Source organism: Tupaia chinensis, unplaced genomic scaffold, assembly GCF_000334495.1.
Source record: "Tupaia chinensis unplaced genomic scaffold, TupChi_1.0 Scaffold000119_1, whole genome shotgun sequence".
Taxonomy (NCBI): Eukaryota; Metazoa; Chordata; class Mammalia; order Scandentia; family Tupaiidae; genus Tupaia; species Tupaia belangeri.
Genome location: NW_006159585.1, coordinates 5772798 through 5786160, shown reverse-complemented (window position 1 = coordinate 5786160; position 13363 = coordinate 5772798). Strand labels below are relative to the sequence as shown.

General features: G+C 44.7%; 1 protein-coding gene across 1 annotated transcript in view; it reads left to right on the top strand.

Moving 5' to 3' along the window:
* The window catches only part of EPG5 (ectopic P-granules 5 autophagy tethering factor), a 135772-nt gene extending 129440 nt beyond the window's left edge, over positions 1-6332 (top strand). Inside the window, exons 42-45 of the mRNA XM_006144408.3 lie at positions 1-134; positions 636-851; positions 1785-1899; positions 4619-6332. Of these exons, the coding sequence (XP_006144470.1) occupies positions 1-134; positions 636-851; positions 1785-1899; positions 4619-4801 (648 nt within the window). The 3' untranslated portion in view covers positions 4802-6332. The remainder of the gene's footprint in view (positions 135-635; positions 852-1784; positions 1900-4618) is intronic.
* Positions 6333-13363: the final 7031 nt, after the last annotated feature.

Sequence of the window (13363 nt, the reverse complement as noted above, 5' to 3'; positions counted from 1 at the left end):
GAATGCCTCGCCCTTGGCAGTTACTTGACTCTTTATGTCTACCTGCTGCAGTGTTTAAATAGTGAGCAGACTCTAAGGAATGAGATGAAGGTGCTGCTCATCTTAAGCAAGTGGTTGGAGCAGGTGTACCCAAGGTATGTTGGTCCTCTGGCTGCCATGATAGCTCACTCGTAATTAGTTAACTTAAAATTTAGGATTTAAGCAAGTGTGTATTTAAGTACCTAAAACCAAATGGTGCATGAAAAACAGGGCTATGAGGTACAATGACACTCGTCTGGGATTTTTACTTTGCTGGGCTAATTTTCTGAGCAGGTATTTTAGTTCCTAAAATAGGCATTTTGAAGCACCAGCCTTCAGGTTCCTTATCACTTAAATAGAAATAATAACCTTTGCCTCATAGGTTTGTAATGGGAATTTAGTGAAATGACATAAACCCCAGAGACAATATCTGGCCTGTAGTTAAGTGCTCAATAAATAGTACCTGTTATAATCCCATTTTTTTATTATCACTCATTAACCTAAGCTTTTAAAGTACTCAGTTGTGTCTATACTTACAACTCACTGTAGATTTCAGTTAAATGGGAATAGAGAAAGGTCCATTTCTAATTTTATTCTCCTATGGTGCTTCCCCTCAGCTCAATGCAGGAGGAAGCAAAGCTATTCTTGTGGTGGCACCAGGTCCTGCAGCTGTCCCTGATTCAGACAGAGCAGAATGACTCTGTCTTGATGGAATCCGTCATTCGAATTCTGCTCATGCTTCAAAGCAGGCAGAGCCTTGTGGCAGAGGAGAGGCTCAGCTCTGGGATTCTAGGGGCAATCGGGTTGGGTCGAAAGTCACCCTTATCTAACAGGTAAGGAATTCTGCACCTGCTTATTGGTTGTGCTACTTCCATACGTTTTTTTGACTTATGAGATAGCTTTTCCAGAAAGATTAAGGAAATCAGAGCCTGATTATATCTGCATATTCTAAAAAGCATGTTTAGTTGTTCTCACTTTAAAACTATTTTATATTTAAGTTTAAACAGTATTTTTCAGTAGTACTGCTTGTTGCATTTTGACTTTGAAACTTGACTATCCTGCTCATTTCTTTTTGGTTTGTAGCCAGTGATGGTACAAGGGTTAGGTTAAAATCCCAGTAAGCCACTTCAGGTTAGGTACTTGATCATGGTGCTGAGAAATCAGGAAAATCTAGAACCTGTGAGGGGCTCCATCTGCTGACCTGTGAAGTAGCTGACAAGATGGGTGAAGGTCAGTCAGTGAGAAGGATAAGTTAGGAGAAACAGGTTTAGGCTTCTGTTGCTAAAAAATCTCAAGGCATTGAAAGCATTTGCTGTTAGTCTCCCATTTTCTCATAACATCTGTGTTTAGTTCTTTTGGGTATATACACAGAAGTGGAATTGCTGGCTCATATAAGAATATAAGAGTATTCTTATATGAATAAGAATACTTATTCATATTTTACTTGTTGAGGAATTGCCAAACTGTTTTCCATAAACCTGCACTTATGTTCCCACTAGCATTGTATGAGGGTTCCAGTTATTCCACATCTTTACCAGCACTTCCATGTGTATACATGGTTTGGGTGGTCATGATGAAAGGGAAGAATGAAGTTCCTTCTTGATCATTTAATATTTTCTGTCATTTAAGAATTTCCTGAAGAGGCTAATGACACAGTAGATCTGGAGACGTGTTTATTATATTTTTAATAGAAAATATGGTGTTCATTTAAAAAATATTTAATAATTAATTGGTCATGGACTTCTTACCTCTCTCTAATGCCTAAGGTTCCGGGTAGTTGCCCGAGGCATGGCTGCCTTCCTTTCAGTTCAGGTTCCTACTGAAGATCAGATCCGTTTGAAGCCTGGCTCTGAATTACATCTGACCTCGAAAGCCCAGCAGGTAAGTAAAAGAGCTTTACAATTAAGGTAGTTGTTTTCCAGCATAACTTCCCCAGAAGGTGGAGGTGGTGGCTCTAGCTTGGGCTCATCATGACACGATGCTCTGCAGTAGTGCAGTGTTCCCCTCTTGTGTGCTGTACTTAATGGAGCATGGTTACTATCTGTGCCTACCTCAGATTTTAAACCAGTTTTGGTAAGCACTTGTCTAGAGCACTGTCACTCTCATCGAAGAAGTAAGGACATGGGTAAGTCTAGGATCAACTTGTGATGAGTCTGAATCTGCGCTAACCTGCCATGTGCTGGGGCTGGGTTCCGGCTGAGCTCAGGCTAAGAACTGCACATCACAACTACAGCCACAGTTGAGATTAGCTGAGGCTTAACTTGGAACCAAAAAATAGTTCCTGTTTTATGATTCTGAAGGTTGACCACAATTGGCTAATGTTGGAATAACCTAACGGGGAAAAAATGGTATCTCCAAAGACATGGGAAGCCACATGGCAGTGGTTCCATTCCTGGAACTCTGTTTTTAACCTATAACAGGCTGGCCAGATACAAAGTGGCACAATATAAAACGAGGACCAGCATCCTTGGGTGCTTGCTATATGCCTGGCACTGTTCTGAATTTTAACTCAGTGAGTTAAAGTCTTAGTTTATTTAATCCTCATAACAACTCTGTAACATAGAACTATTACTATCCCAGTTTTGTGGGTGAGGAAGCAGAGACAGAGATCAGCTGAGTAATTTGTCCCAAATCACACAGCTGGTGGTGTTAGGGCTGTGGTCCACACTGGACAGTCTGGCTCCAGGCTTCACACTCTTACCCCTGCAGGACTGTCTATAAGTGTTAAGTGCTGAGGCCCCTTAGTTCTTCTTGTATAGCTTTATAACATCTATATCTCACATGCAATGTGAGATCCTGGTTATTAGAGCAAGGATCAGAGCCGGCCCCATAGTATGGTGATTAAGTGCTGTGCATAGGAAGCTGGATCCCAGTGGCTTGCTGTGGTTTGAATCCCAGCAGCTTGAAAAACACTCAGGATTTGTGTGCATATGTGCCCAGAATCCTGACAGAATAGAGATATGGAGGAGAAAGGATGGTAGTGTGACCACGCCCCATTGGAGGATTCTCTCTCTCTCTCTCTCTCTCTCAGGTGGAATGTACGTGCCCTCTGGCAATTAAACAAACAAACAAATATCAGATGGTACAATTGGTAGGTTCTTCACAGGAATCTTAGTTTATAAAATGCTTGATACGTATCACCACTGGTTAGACAACTGGTGTTCGACTCTCCTAACATTTGACAAGAAACGTGAAGTCCCAGGTGGCAGCTGTGTATTCTGAGGGCAGGTTGTGAAGTCAGTGCGATGCATTGCAGGGTATATTGGAGAACAGTCAGCTCTCCCGTGGTGGTCAGATCTGGCCACAGATCTCCCAGGCCTTGCCTCTCTTTGTTGGCATTCCTTTAGACTTCAAGTCGAGATTCGCTGCATGCCCCATGCATACTTGTCATCAGGAGTTTTAGACTTGAAAAAAGTCATATTTTTATAAAATGATTAATCTTCAGCATAATGTCAAGTGCACCATTTGGGGGGGCTCTATGAAAAAAAGAAAAGGAGGGGAGACAGAAGGGCACCTACAGTTCATGGGAATACTCTGTTTATATAGCTCTTAACTTAGTACCAAAATCCCTTCAGTTACTTATTTTCAATCCTAAGACTTCCGCCTAGCCTGCCTGATATTTTATTTCTAAGCTTCCAATTAATTTGTTTTCCTCAAAAAAACCCTCCCTTTTTTGAACCAAGCAAATTCTATCTTTTCATATATATTCTTTGGTGCAGTGGCTCCCATAAAAGGGAGGGAGTGGGCATGGGGGACTCCATGGTGGTGGGTGTGCCCCAGTGGTGAGGAGATCAACTAGGGCCATAAGCTTGTGCAGCTGGAAAACAGGATTTCCTCACTCCTAATAAACACTCTCATGATTTTTTGGTTTTCTCCATTTAATCTTTTTTTCTGCTATGAAGGGAAGAAAAGTTAATATTATGGAGTTGAAGAATGTTTTTCTTTAGTCCTGTGAAGAGAGGAATAGAAAAATTTCTCTTTCATGGATTCTGTGCCATTTGTCGGATAGAAGTGGGAGAAACTTGGTCTGCTCTTTGGGCTTGTTAACCAATTTAACAACCTGATCTTTTTCCCTCCATAGCACTTAAGAACTGTTTTCTTTCTAATTTGATCCACTTACACAGTTTAATATGACATTTCCTTTGAACCTGAAAACAAACTCAACAGCAAATGAAACAGGTCTCACCTTAGCAAGATTCAGTCAGTGATTTCCAGTTGGGTTCTAGGAGGAGAGGAACAGGTGATCTGGTGGGGAGAGCCCACAGTGGGACTGGGGGGAATGAGGACAAAGCAGGCATCAGAAATGGGTGGTATGTGAGGAGTCCAGTAATCAGCTCAGCCTGACCACAGTGGCTCTTGGCAAGGAAGAGTTGGGAAATGATATGGAACAGGGAGAAGGGAGACTGGATGTGGAAGGCTGCAGAAACTGGAGAAGCTTGTGTTGCTGGCTCCTTCTGTCGCCAATGAATGCCTGCCTTCCAGACTCCTAATGCCATATTCTTCCCTTCCCTCAGGGGTTACAGTGGAACCATATAACAATAACAGGTAATCAAGTCATGCACATCTGTGGAGTTAACCCTCTCATCTTCATGTCTTCTAGGCTCTGAATGCTCTCGAATCTATGACATCCAGTAAGCAGTATGTTGAGTACCAGGATCAGATCTCGCAAGCTGCTCAGTTCATAAAGCATCCTGGCCATTGTCTCCAAGATGGGAAAAGCTTCCTGGCTCTTCTCATCAACTGTCTCTATCCAGAAGTGCATTATTTGGACAACATACGATAGTAACACTGAGGCTCTTGAAAAACCCCTTTGCTGTTTATGTTTACATTTAACTTTGCTGTTGCACAAGTGACTTTGCTCCGTTCCACGGCAGAGCTCAACTCCACCAATGAGTAGTTCACTGAGATGCAGGTTGGGAGGTATTAGATAATTCAAGGGTGTGTGTGTGTGTGTGTGTGTGTGTGTGTGTGTTCTTAGCTCTTAAAAACCTTCCAGGGACTTTTTAGTGTCTATGTGCATCAATAAGAGAAATATACTAAGTTCCACTTGGGTACGAATCCACTCACAGTTGCCGAATGTCCCAGGCATCTCACGGGACCTCCAAATGGAGTTGTTTGTGTATCTCCACTTCTGACTCCTGTTTCACTTAAATGTCAAGCCTGTGCAAGATCTGAGTGCTTTGGGAATCATGTAGAACCCTCACTTTGGAACTCTTATTTATAGTCCTCCCAAGTAAAAAGGTCAACTTTGAAAATTTCTGCATTTTTCAAATGTGGGGAAATACACCAGCTTTAAAATATTATATTCTCTCAGGAGGGAGACAGACATGCTGAATAGTTAAAGTAAGTCAGGTATAAGATACGGCCCCTTAACCCTGATTATGTGGACAGCAGAGATCCTGACAAACCCATTTCCAGGCAGCTGTGCTCCCCCTGAAGAAGGAGCCACCGGTCTGCCAGGGTGATACCCAGAGGCCCCACAGAGACTGAGTAGGACTGAGGACTTGGTTCTCCATTCCCTGCTCATTTCTTCACTCCATACTTAAACTCCGGTGAAGCTGATGGACTTGGCTATGGAAACTGGGTCAGGTCAGGAGAATTACTGAAACTGGCTTTTGTTCAGTAGCCACGTGCCTTCTGTTGTGGTAACAGCTCATTCATTACCAGCGCCATCTGTAACCTTGTCTTGTTCTTTCACCATCTTCTTGCTCATGCCATTTCCCCAGGAAGCAGCGATCTGACCATTGTCATCATATTCATAGTTCTGTCAGTGCCAAGTGGATTTTATTTGCCAGCTTGCATAGTATGTTAATAGCCTGAGAATATTTACCTGAAAATATCTAAACAGCCACCAAGAGCTTTTAGTAGGGGGATAGGTATGGAATTAATAGAGCAAAAATCTCATCTCTGATACCCTTTAGGAGTGCCCCCCCACCCCATGTCTTGATATTGGCAGGAGCTCTTTTTCATGTTGAACTTTAGTTGGAGATAACAATTCTGCCTCACAGACATGCTTTTGAGCTCTGATGCAGAACATCTGTGTTCAGTCTCTTGCCTGAACTACTTTTGTAGTTCAATCTCTTTGACTTTTTGTAGGCCATAAAGTGCCTATCTCAGTGTTTTTTGCTTTTGCTTTTTCCATTTTCAAAATCAGTCATCTTTTCGTTCTGCATATGAGAAGATTTTTAGAAGCTATGGACAATCGGTTGACTTGGCAAAATGAGTTTATGACAAGAAATAGTTCGTGTGCTGTTTTCTTTCAGGAGTATGTAATTATTGATATCCTAGAATGTGAAATTTTTGAGTGACTATATTTTAAAGGAAATTATGTTTACTCTTAATTTTTGAAGGTGTATAATATTTATAATGTGTTTGATCTGTAAAAATTATAAAAAATAAAATCAATCTTTGGGTGTAATTGATAAGAATCTGAATTTTAGGGATATCATGCTATCTTGCAGAGTACTTCAGTTGTTAAATTGATATGGATTTTCATGCCTGATGTCATCTAATTTGATATTATAACTTGATTATAAAAAATGGTCAGTATAAGTGCTTCCTCTTTAAGTCCTTTTTTTTTTTTTGAGAGGTTTTTGCTATAGGGCGTGTGCACTCGCCAGACAGACAGAGAGAGACAGAGAGATAGAAAGCGAGAAATCTCCCCCCTCCCCATGGGGGATGGCCACGCCGCAATCCCTTCTCCTCCATTCTCCTCTCGGGATCTTGGGCACGCACGCACATGTGCCCGGCGTGAGTTTAAGCCACCAGGTCCGGGACTCGAACCGCGGTCGACTGCATGGGAGTTCAGCAACATAGCCATTACGCTAACTGCTGGTCCCAAGTCCTTTTTGCTCAAGTGTTGAAGGTACACTCTGCTTACAGGTTCCTCCAAGAAACTCTGGGCTAACTAAGCAAGTGCTTTAAAGACACTGAGACAGTTCTGAACACAGTGATGCTGCTCCAGAAGGGAGGGTAGCAGATAGGCCAGGCTCAGTATTGTCTTGCAGGGGTTAGAAGCCTTTCTTTGAAAAAACTATTGGCCTCCAGAGTGCTCAGGGCCACAGTTTCAGAGACAGTGATGGTGCTGCATGTCAGTATTGGGATTAAGCAAGCCTACAGCCTGCCTTGTGGCTGAGCACTGCACACCCTAGACTTCCTTCACAGTGGCCAGCAGTGGCATTGACTCAGACGAGGATGTCTGACAGCTTCCTGGAAGCAGGAGGAGGCAGTCATGCTGGACTTCATGCAAAGTGCCTCTGCTTCTTCCTACCCTGTGGTGTATCGACAGCCCAGAGAAGCTAACCTGATCCCCAGTAGCATTGCTTCACCACATAATTAGGACAGCTGAAGGACAGAAAGCTGGAAGGCACAGTATGTTCAGGGAGGGAAGTCATGCTGGCCGTGTGTGTGTGGTATGGCAGCAGCTGGCAGGGAAAGGACCCACCATACATGTTTCTAAAGTCTTGTGCTCTCAGGACCTCAGCTTCACACCATGACTCGTTTCTTAGTTTCATGATCAGTTTGTTGGCTCACCCACCAAATGCCTCTTACTCCCTGTTGTGCCTGAGTCCCTTAGTTCTTTGGGTTGGGAGAAGTCTAGTCCAGAGTACAAACAGCCCAGCCTTCTTTAACCAAGAGACAGCCCCCTTGTTCCTCCTGATCAGTCACCAAAATCATTGTGTCCATGTTGTACAGATTACGAGTGTTCATGACAATTCTTTTGAACAAAGGGGTAAAGCCATTTCTTACTAGGATTTATTCCTAAAATTAATTGTTTCTTCTGGAGCAGGAGGCAGATGTCATAGAAGCATAGACTTCTCCATCAGAATGACAGTAAAGCTCATCTCATGCCACCTCTTACTCAGCAGGATCCTCCAGCTCTGCTTAGGCCACCATCAGCGATCTGTTTGGGCTCTTGCTTTATATTGAGCCCAGACACTACTGGTAATATTGCCTGTTGTGATGGTTCTGCCTGGAAGAAGTCCAGGCTGGGGTTCTCTCACCTATCTGGTGACAGACTTTCAAATATTTTGTTTTTCTTAAAGAGGGTTTTGCCTTAGGGTACATGTGTTCGCTGGGGAGAAAGACAGTGAGAGGGAAAGTGAGAAATCACCCTCTCCAGGGAGGATGGCCATGCCACAATCCCTTCTCCATTCTCCTCCTGGGATCTTAGGCACGCATACACACATGCACCCAGTGTGAATTTCAAACCACTGGGTCCAAGACTTGAACTGTGGTTAGCCATGTGGGAGTTCAGCAACGTAACCGCGATGCCATCTGCTGGCTCCAACATTTTCAGTTTTTGTCACATCTCTGATCTCACCCTTAGTCCTCTCCAGGACAAACATCCTCGTGCTTCAGTTAAATGCCTTAGTGTCTTCATTTAGTCATTTTCCACCATGATACCCAATGGAGCTGCACTTTTGGGAGAGTGCCCAAATTAGTCCATGTTATCCTTAGGGGCTGTGTCCAGGATTAGCAGGGCCAAGACAAGGGTGGGGCCAATGAAGCACTTTTGGCCCAAGTTTTAAGTTGGCACTGGCAGGCACCAGGAGAGTGTGCTTCCTAGTGTCTCCGTCCTTGGTGCCTCACTTGCACCTTTTCTGGGATTAGTGTCATGTTAGTGTGGTCCAGGCAGCTCTGGACATGTGGGCAGCATCTGCTCTCAGAAGCTGCACCAGATGGCTGGCACAGTAAAGAAGTGGTAAGTTCAAACTCCAGACCTTGGTTTAAGATCAGTTGCTGCCAAAGAGGTCTCATCCCACATCAACATGACAGGTCTTAATGGGGTGCTTTGCAGCCAGTTCTTTACTGCTGCCTACTGTTCATTTGGTGCCAACTTCACAGCTTATTTTAAGGTAGTGGCTGATCATTTTTCTGCTAAGTTAAATGTGTCTTACTAGGCAAAATGGAGAACATGATATTGGGAAATAAGCTTGTTTAAAACAGGGTCTCCTCCTGAGGTCCTCTGTCTGCATCGGACTATGGGTAATAGTCTTGACTTTAGCACTAGTACTGGCTTTGCTCTGGAGCCCGCTGGAATATGCCTCTGCCATACTGGGTGTCCTGAATCAGCTACATTTGAAGTTTCCTTCACTCTGGATAGGTTTGTAATTCTTGATGACAATAACTTGAATAAATAAAATGAAACTACTGACCCCATTTTGGTATAATAGAATCTCTAAGAAATGCTGTTAATTATAACTTATTTTTTAATGTACAGATGTAATATCTCTTAGGTTTTATTTTTTCAGTGGGTTAAGGTCACTTGTGTGGAGATAAATACTTCTTAAGCATGTTCAACTCTTCCTTGCCACATGCCTAGTGTAACCTTTAAAAACCACAACTTTATTTTAGTCATTAAATGTGCAATATCTGTTTCTTAATTATGGTCAACATTTTACATAAGTGTACAAAGGATGAATTTTTATATAATGGTGAGAAAGAGGAACAAATGAGAATTGGTTAAGTAAAACTCTGCGAATAAACTAGATTTAAATTAATTTACACGTGGTGGTCCTGTCTCATTGTGGCATATTGGTTGGCAGATCTTTTTTTCATGCATAAATCATACTAAGAAAAATTTAATTAGAAATTTTGCAGTGGGTAAAATCTTTATTCTGTGGTGTCTCACAGCAGGCTAGGCCCCTAATTTCAAGGTGAATTTATAACTTGGAGGTTTAAGAACTGGTATGAGCAGAAGGCCACCTGGTAATACCAGAGAGCTCAGGAGATCCCCTCTCAGGTCTGTAATCCAGGCTTGACCTTGGAAGGAGGAAGGCCAGAAAAGCTGCCCACAGGTTCCCAAGGCCTCAGTTGTGACGTGGTGGGGATGCGAAGTGCCTCTGGGAGGGCAGGGCTGCTGGGGGTGGGCAGAGTAATCCCAGCTTGGTCCTGGACTGCTGTGAAAATCTGCAGCATTGGAATGCCAGGAAGACTTTCCTACCGTTAGTTCTTGTTAACACTGTAAGGTGCACCTGGCCCATGGGCTGGGAGGGCTCCACATTCCATTTCGGATTAACATCAATTTGGAATTCCCCAGGGACAGGACCTTCTGGGTGTGAATGTGTCTTCTCAGACTCTTGTCAGGGCTTGGCTTTGTTTTCCAGATAGAACCACAGGATTTAAGGGTTGGGAAGGGGCTAAGAGGCAAGTTGTCACTCCTAGAAGGAGGAGTCAAATGAAACATCTCCAGATCAGTAGTCATCCTTGTGGAGACACTCCCTGAAAGAAATGCCACTTAGAAATGCTCCATGCCACCAAGGGGCACTTGGCATCAGGAAAGGTCTTCATCTAAGGATGAAGACTCCAAGATCTTCCTTCAAAGAGGTTCCTTTTCTGAAGACAGCTTTCTTCTTAGACTTCCATTTTAGGAAACATACCCTGCCCACTTCCTGGTCTGCTGGTCAGAGTAGGCCAAGATGGCCTCTGGCCTGGTCAGTGCATTTTGATAAAATGTAAGCTTGTTCTTACACCAGATCTGCCTTGACTCTCCCAGCCTTTCCTGGCTGACTGTTCTCTGCCACTCTGTGCTTAATATTTCTTAAGGCCCCTCTTCTACCTGCTTCACTTTCCCTTCTCTTTCCCCAACCCCATGGTCCTCAACCCCGAGGTCACCAACAGGCTTGGCTGTGTCTCCACAGGGGCTCCCTTTGGTAATCTGTAACTCTGGGAGACTTTTGAGGTAATTGGCAGGCAGGACTTGGGGCAGGCTGTGGACAACCAAGGTGATTGAAAAACCCAGAGTCCCAAAACCAAATAATTATGCATCCTTGTATTGGCACCCCCTGCCTCTTTGGCCCAGGAGAAACAGGTGGAAAAGTCCCACAGTGTCTCCAGCCTAGTCATTTCCACCTTGGGGCAGAGCCTACCTACCTTCATGTAGGTTATCTCCTGCATGGGTTCTTCTCCTGTGGCTACTGCTGCCTTTTCATTTTTGGGTTATTAGCTCAGTGAGGGCAGATAAAGTGTGTTGGTCTCTAGGTGAATCTAGGTGAGTCCCGGGCAGTGTCAGCCTCTTCCTCCTGCTGTCTTTAGAAGTTGGGTGGGTGCTGACCATAGCAAGAGGCCTGTGGGCTGCAGAGTTCAGCAGAAGCCCTGGGGATGAGTGGGCTCATATTCACAGATTGCTGTCCCTCAGAAGAGAATGGCTTTAGCCTTGCACCCTCTGCCCTGCACCACGGTGGGATGTCTAGTCCAAGTGTCCTAGGTCATTTCTCTCCTGATTCCATGGCTACAGGATACTGCCCTATCACAGTCATTCCCTGTGTCTCTGTCCCTTGCCTGTGAGCCACAGAGCCTGAGTGCCCTGAGAAGGTCTGACAGGGAGGGCAGCAGATATGCTCCACCCAGATCTCTTGCAGGAACAGCATCAGGTCAAGACCTGCCCAAGGAGACCCAGGGATGGTCACCACCCTCACCTCCGCCCCTAGCAGTGGTTGCTTCATCTGAAAGCCAAGCAGCAGGCTACTTGCACACCATAAGCAAATTGCTAAAGGTTCTACCAGATGTCCCCCTTAACATGCTCCTTATAGTCCATCAGTGTGTCTGAAACTACTCCATCAGAGGCAAGTTCCTCTGAGAAATGGTGGTTCTTCAGCTTCCAGAAAGCCATAGTTCCAAGGTCAGATACTGTGGGAAGGACTACCAGACTATTAGCTAGTACCCTGACACCTTTACACAATTATGCGAACAGTATTAGGCATATCCAGAGAGGGGGCCTCAAACTTCAGCTTGCTTAATAATCACCTAGAGTCAACTGGATCCTAGTTATAAAGACTTACCTAAAAAAGACAGTTTGAGGATAACTGGGCAGAATTGAATATGAGCTATAAAGTGACAGTATGAACTAATGTTAATTTTCTCAAGTATGGTAATGATATTGAGGTGATGGAGGAGAATGAGCTTGTTCTCAGGAGGTATTAGGAGTGAAGTCCTATGATGTCTGCAGCTTACTTGCAAATGATTCAGCCAGTCATACATACGCATTAGGCAAATATAGCAAAGCATGAGTAACTGGAGGATGGAGGAGGTGGGCACGTGGATGATCATCTTTTCTTGGCTTGGGTGTGTGTTTGAAAATGATCATAAAAAGTTGGAGGGCAAAATTCACCTGAAGGACTTGCTTGACTCATAGCCCCCTGTCCATCCCCTGAGCCTGTGGTTCAGTAGATCAAGGTGGTGCTCAGAGTGAGCATTCGAACAAGCTCTTTGGTGATCCTGGTACAGGTGACCCTGAGAACCCATTGGGGAGATGGTGCTCTGCCCAGGGACTCCTGGCTCTGGAGAAGGCCCTGGTCAGGTGGGTAGAACGACCTTGCTAAGTAGTCCAAGGGAGCTCAGCATCATGCTGGCCCCTGGTTCCCTCTGCCATTCTCACCAGCATGTGCCACCAGTGGAGGGGCCTCCTACCACTCCAGCCCTGGCCATGCCCTGCCTCTACGCTCAGCTCTAGCAACTTCCACCTGCTCACACATCATGGGCATCTGACCTTTTGGCATTTGGTCAGTCCGTCCCCTGCTTAGAAGACTTTCCTGTTGACCTTCTAACTTCCATTTTCTATCATGGCTTCCCCCACTTGCATGGTCAATGTGTACCATCTCCATGGCCCCTCCTCCAGGAAGCCTTCCCAAGACAGAGCCAGTTACCTCTACTGTGCTCTACTGCACTATTTCTACTGCAGCTGTTACTGATTTCCCACTTACTGTCACTCACTAGCATGAGACCTTCTGGAGAATCTTAACTGTGGAGTCATCTGTGCTGTCACCAAATGCTCCTGGCTTTCCTCTTTCAAGTATGGAATAGAGGCACACTGCTTGGTTTCTGGTGGAGATAGGGTGGGATGGGGCGCTTGGGTAGTTCTGGCTAATGAATTATCGGAGACCCTTTAGAACTTCCTTTGACCTCAAACCCAGCAATCCTTAACACTGGAGACGGGACTTCCCAGGAGCCGGGTCCCCCAGTAATGACAAAGAGCAGAGTCTCTCTGCCAGTCAGCGATGGACACGCAGCTTTGGTGAGAAACCCTTGTTTTTAGCTGTGGGAAGCTGCACACCAGCGAGTCTGCCGAGGTTTCTCAGAGAGCAAACAATTACCATGATTGGTTCCCTTCCAAAAACCTGACCTTCGAAACCTTGCTCTGATTGGCCACTAGAATCCCTCAAATTTGCATATCTGGCACCTCATGATTGGTCCAAAAGCAACCAATCATAACCCACCATTAACAACCAATCAGGGCCCACTGTTTACAACCAATCACCGTCCACCATTTACAACCAATCACGACCCACCGTTTACAACCCACCAGAGTGTATATAACCACGATGCCTGGCCCACAGTAGCCAGA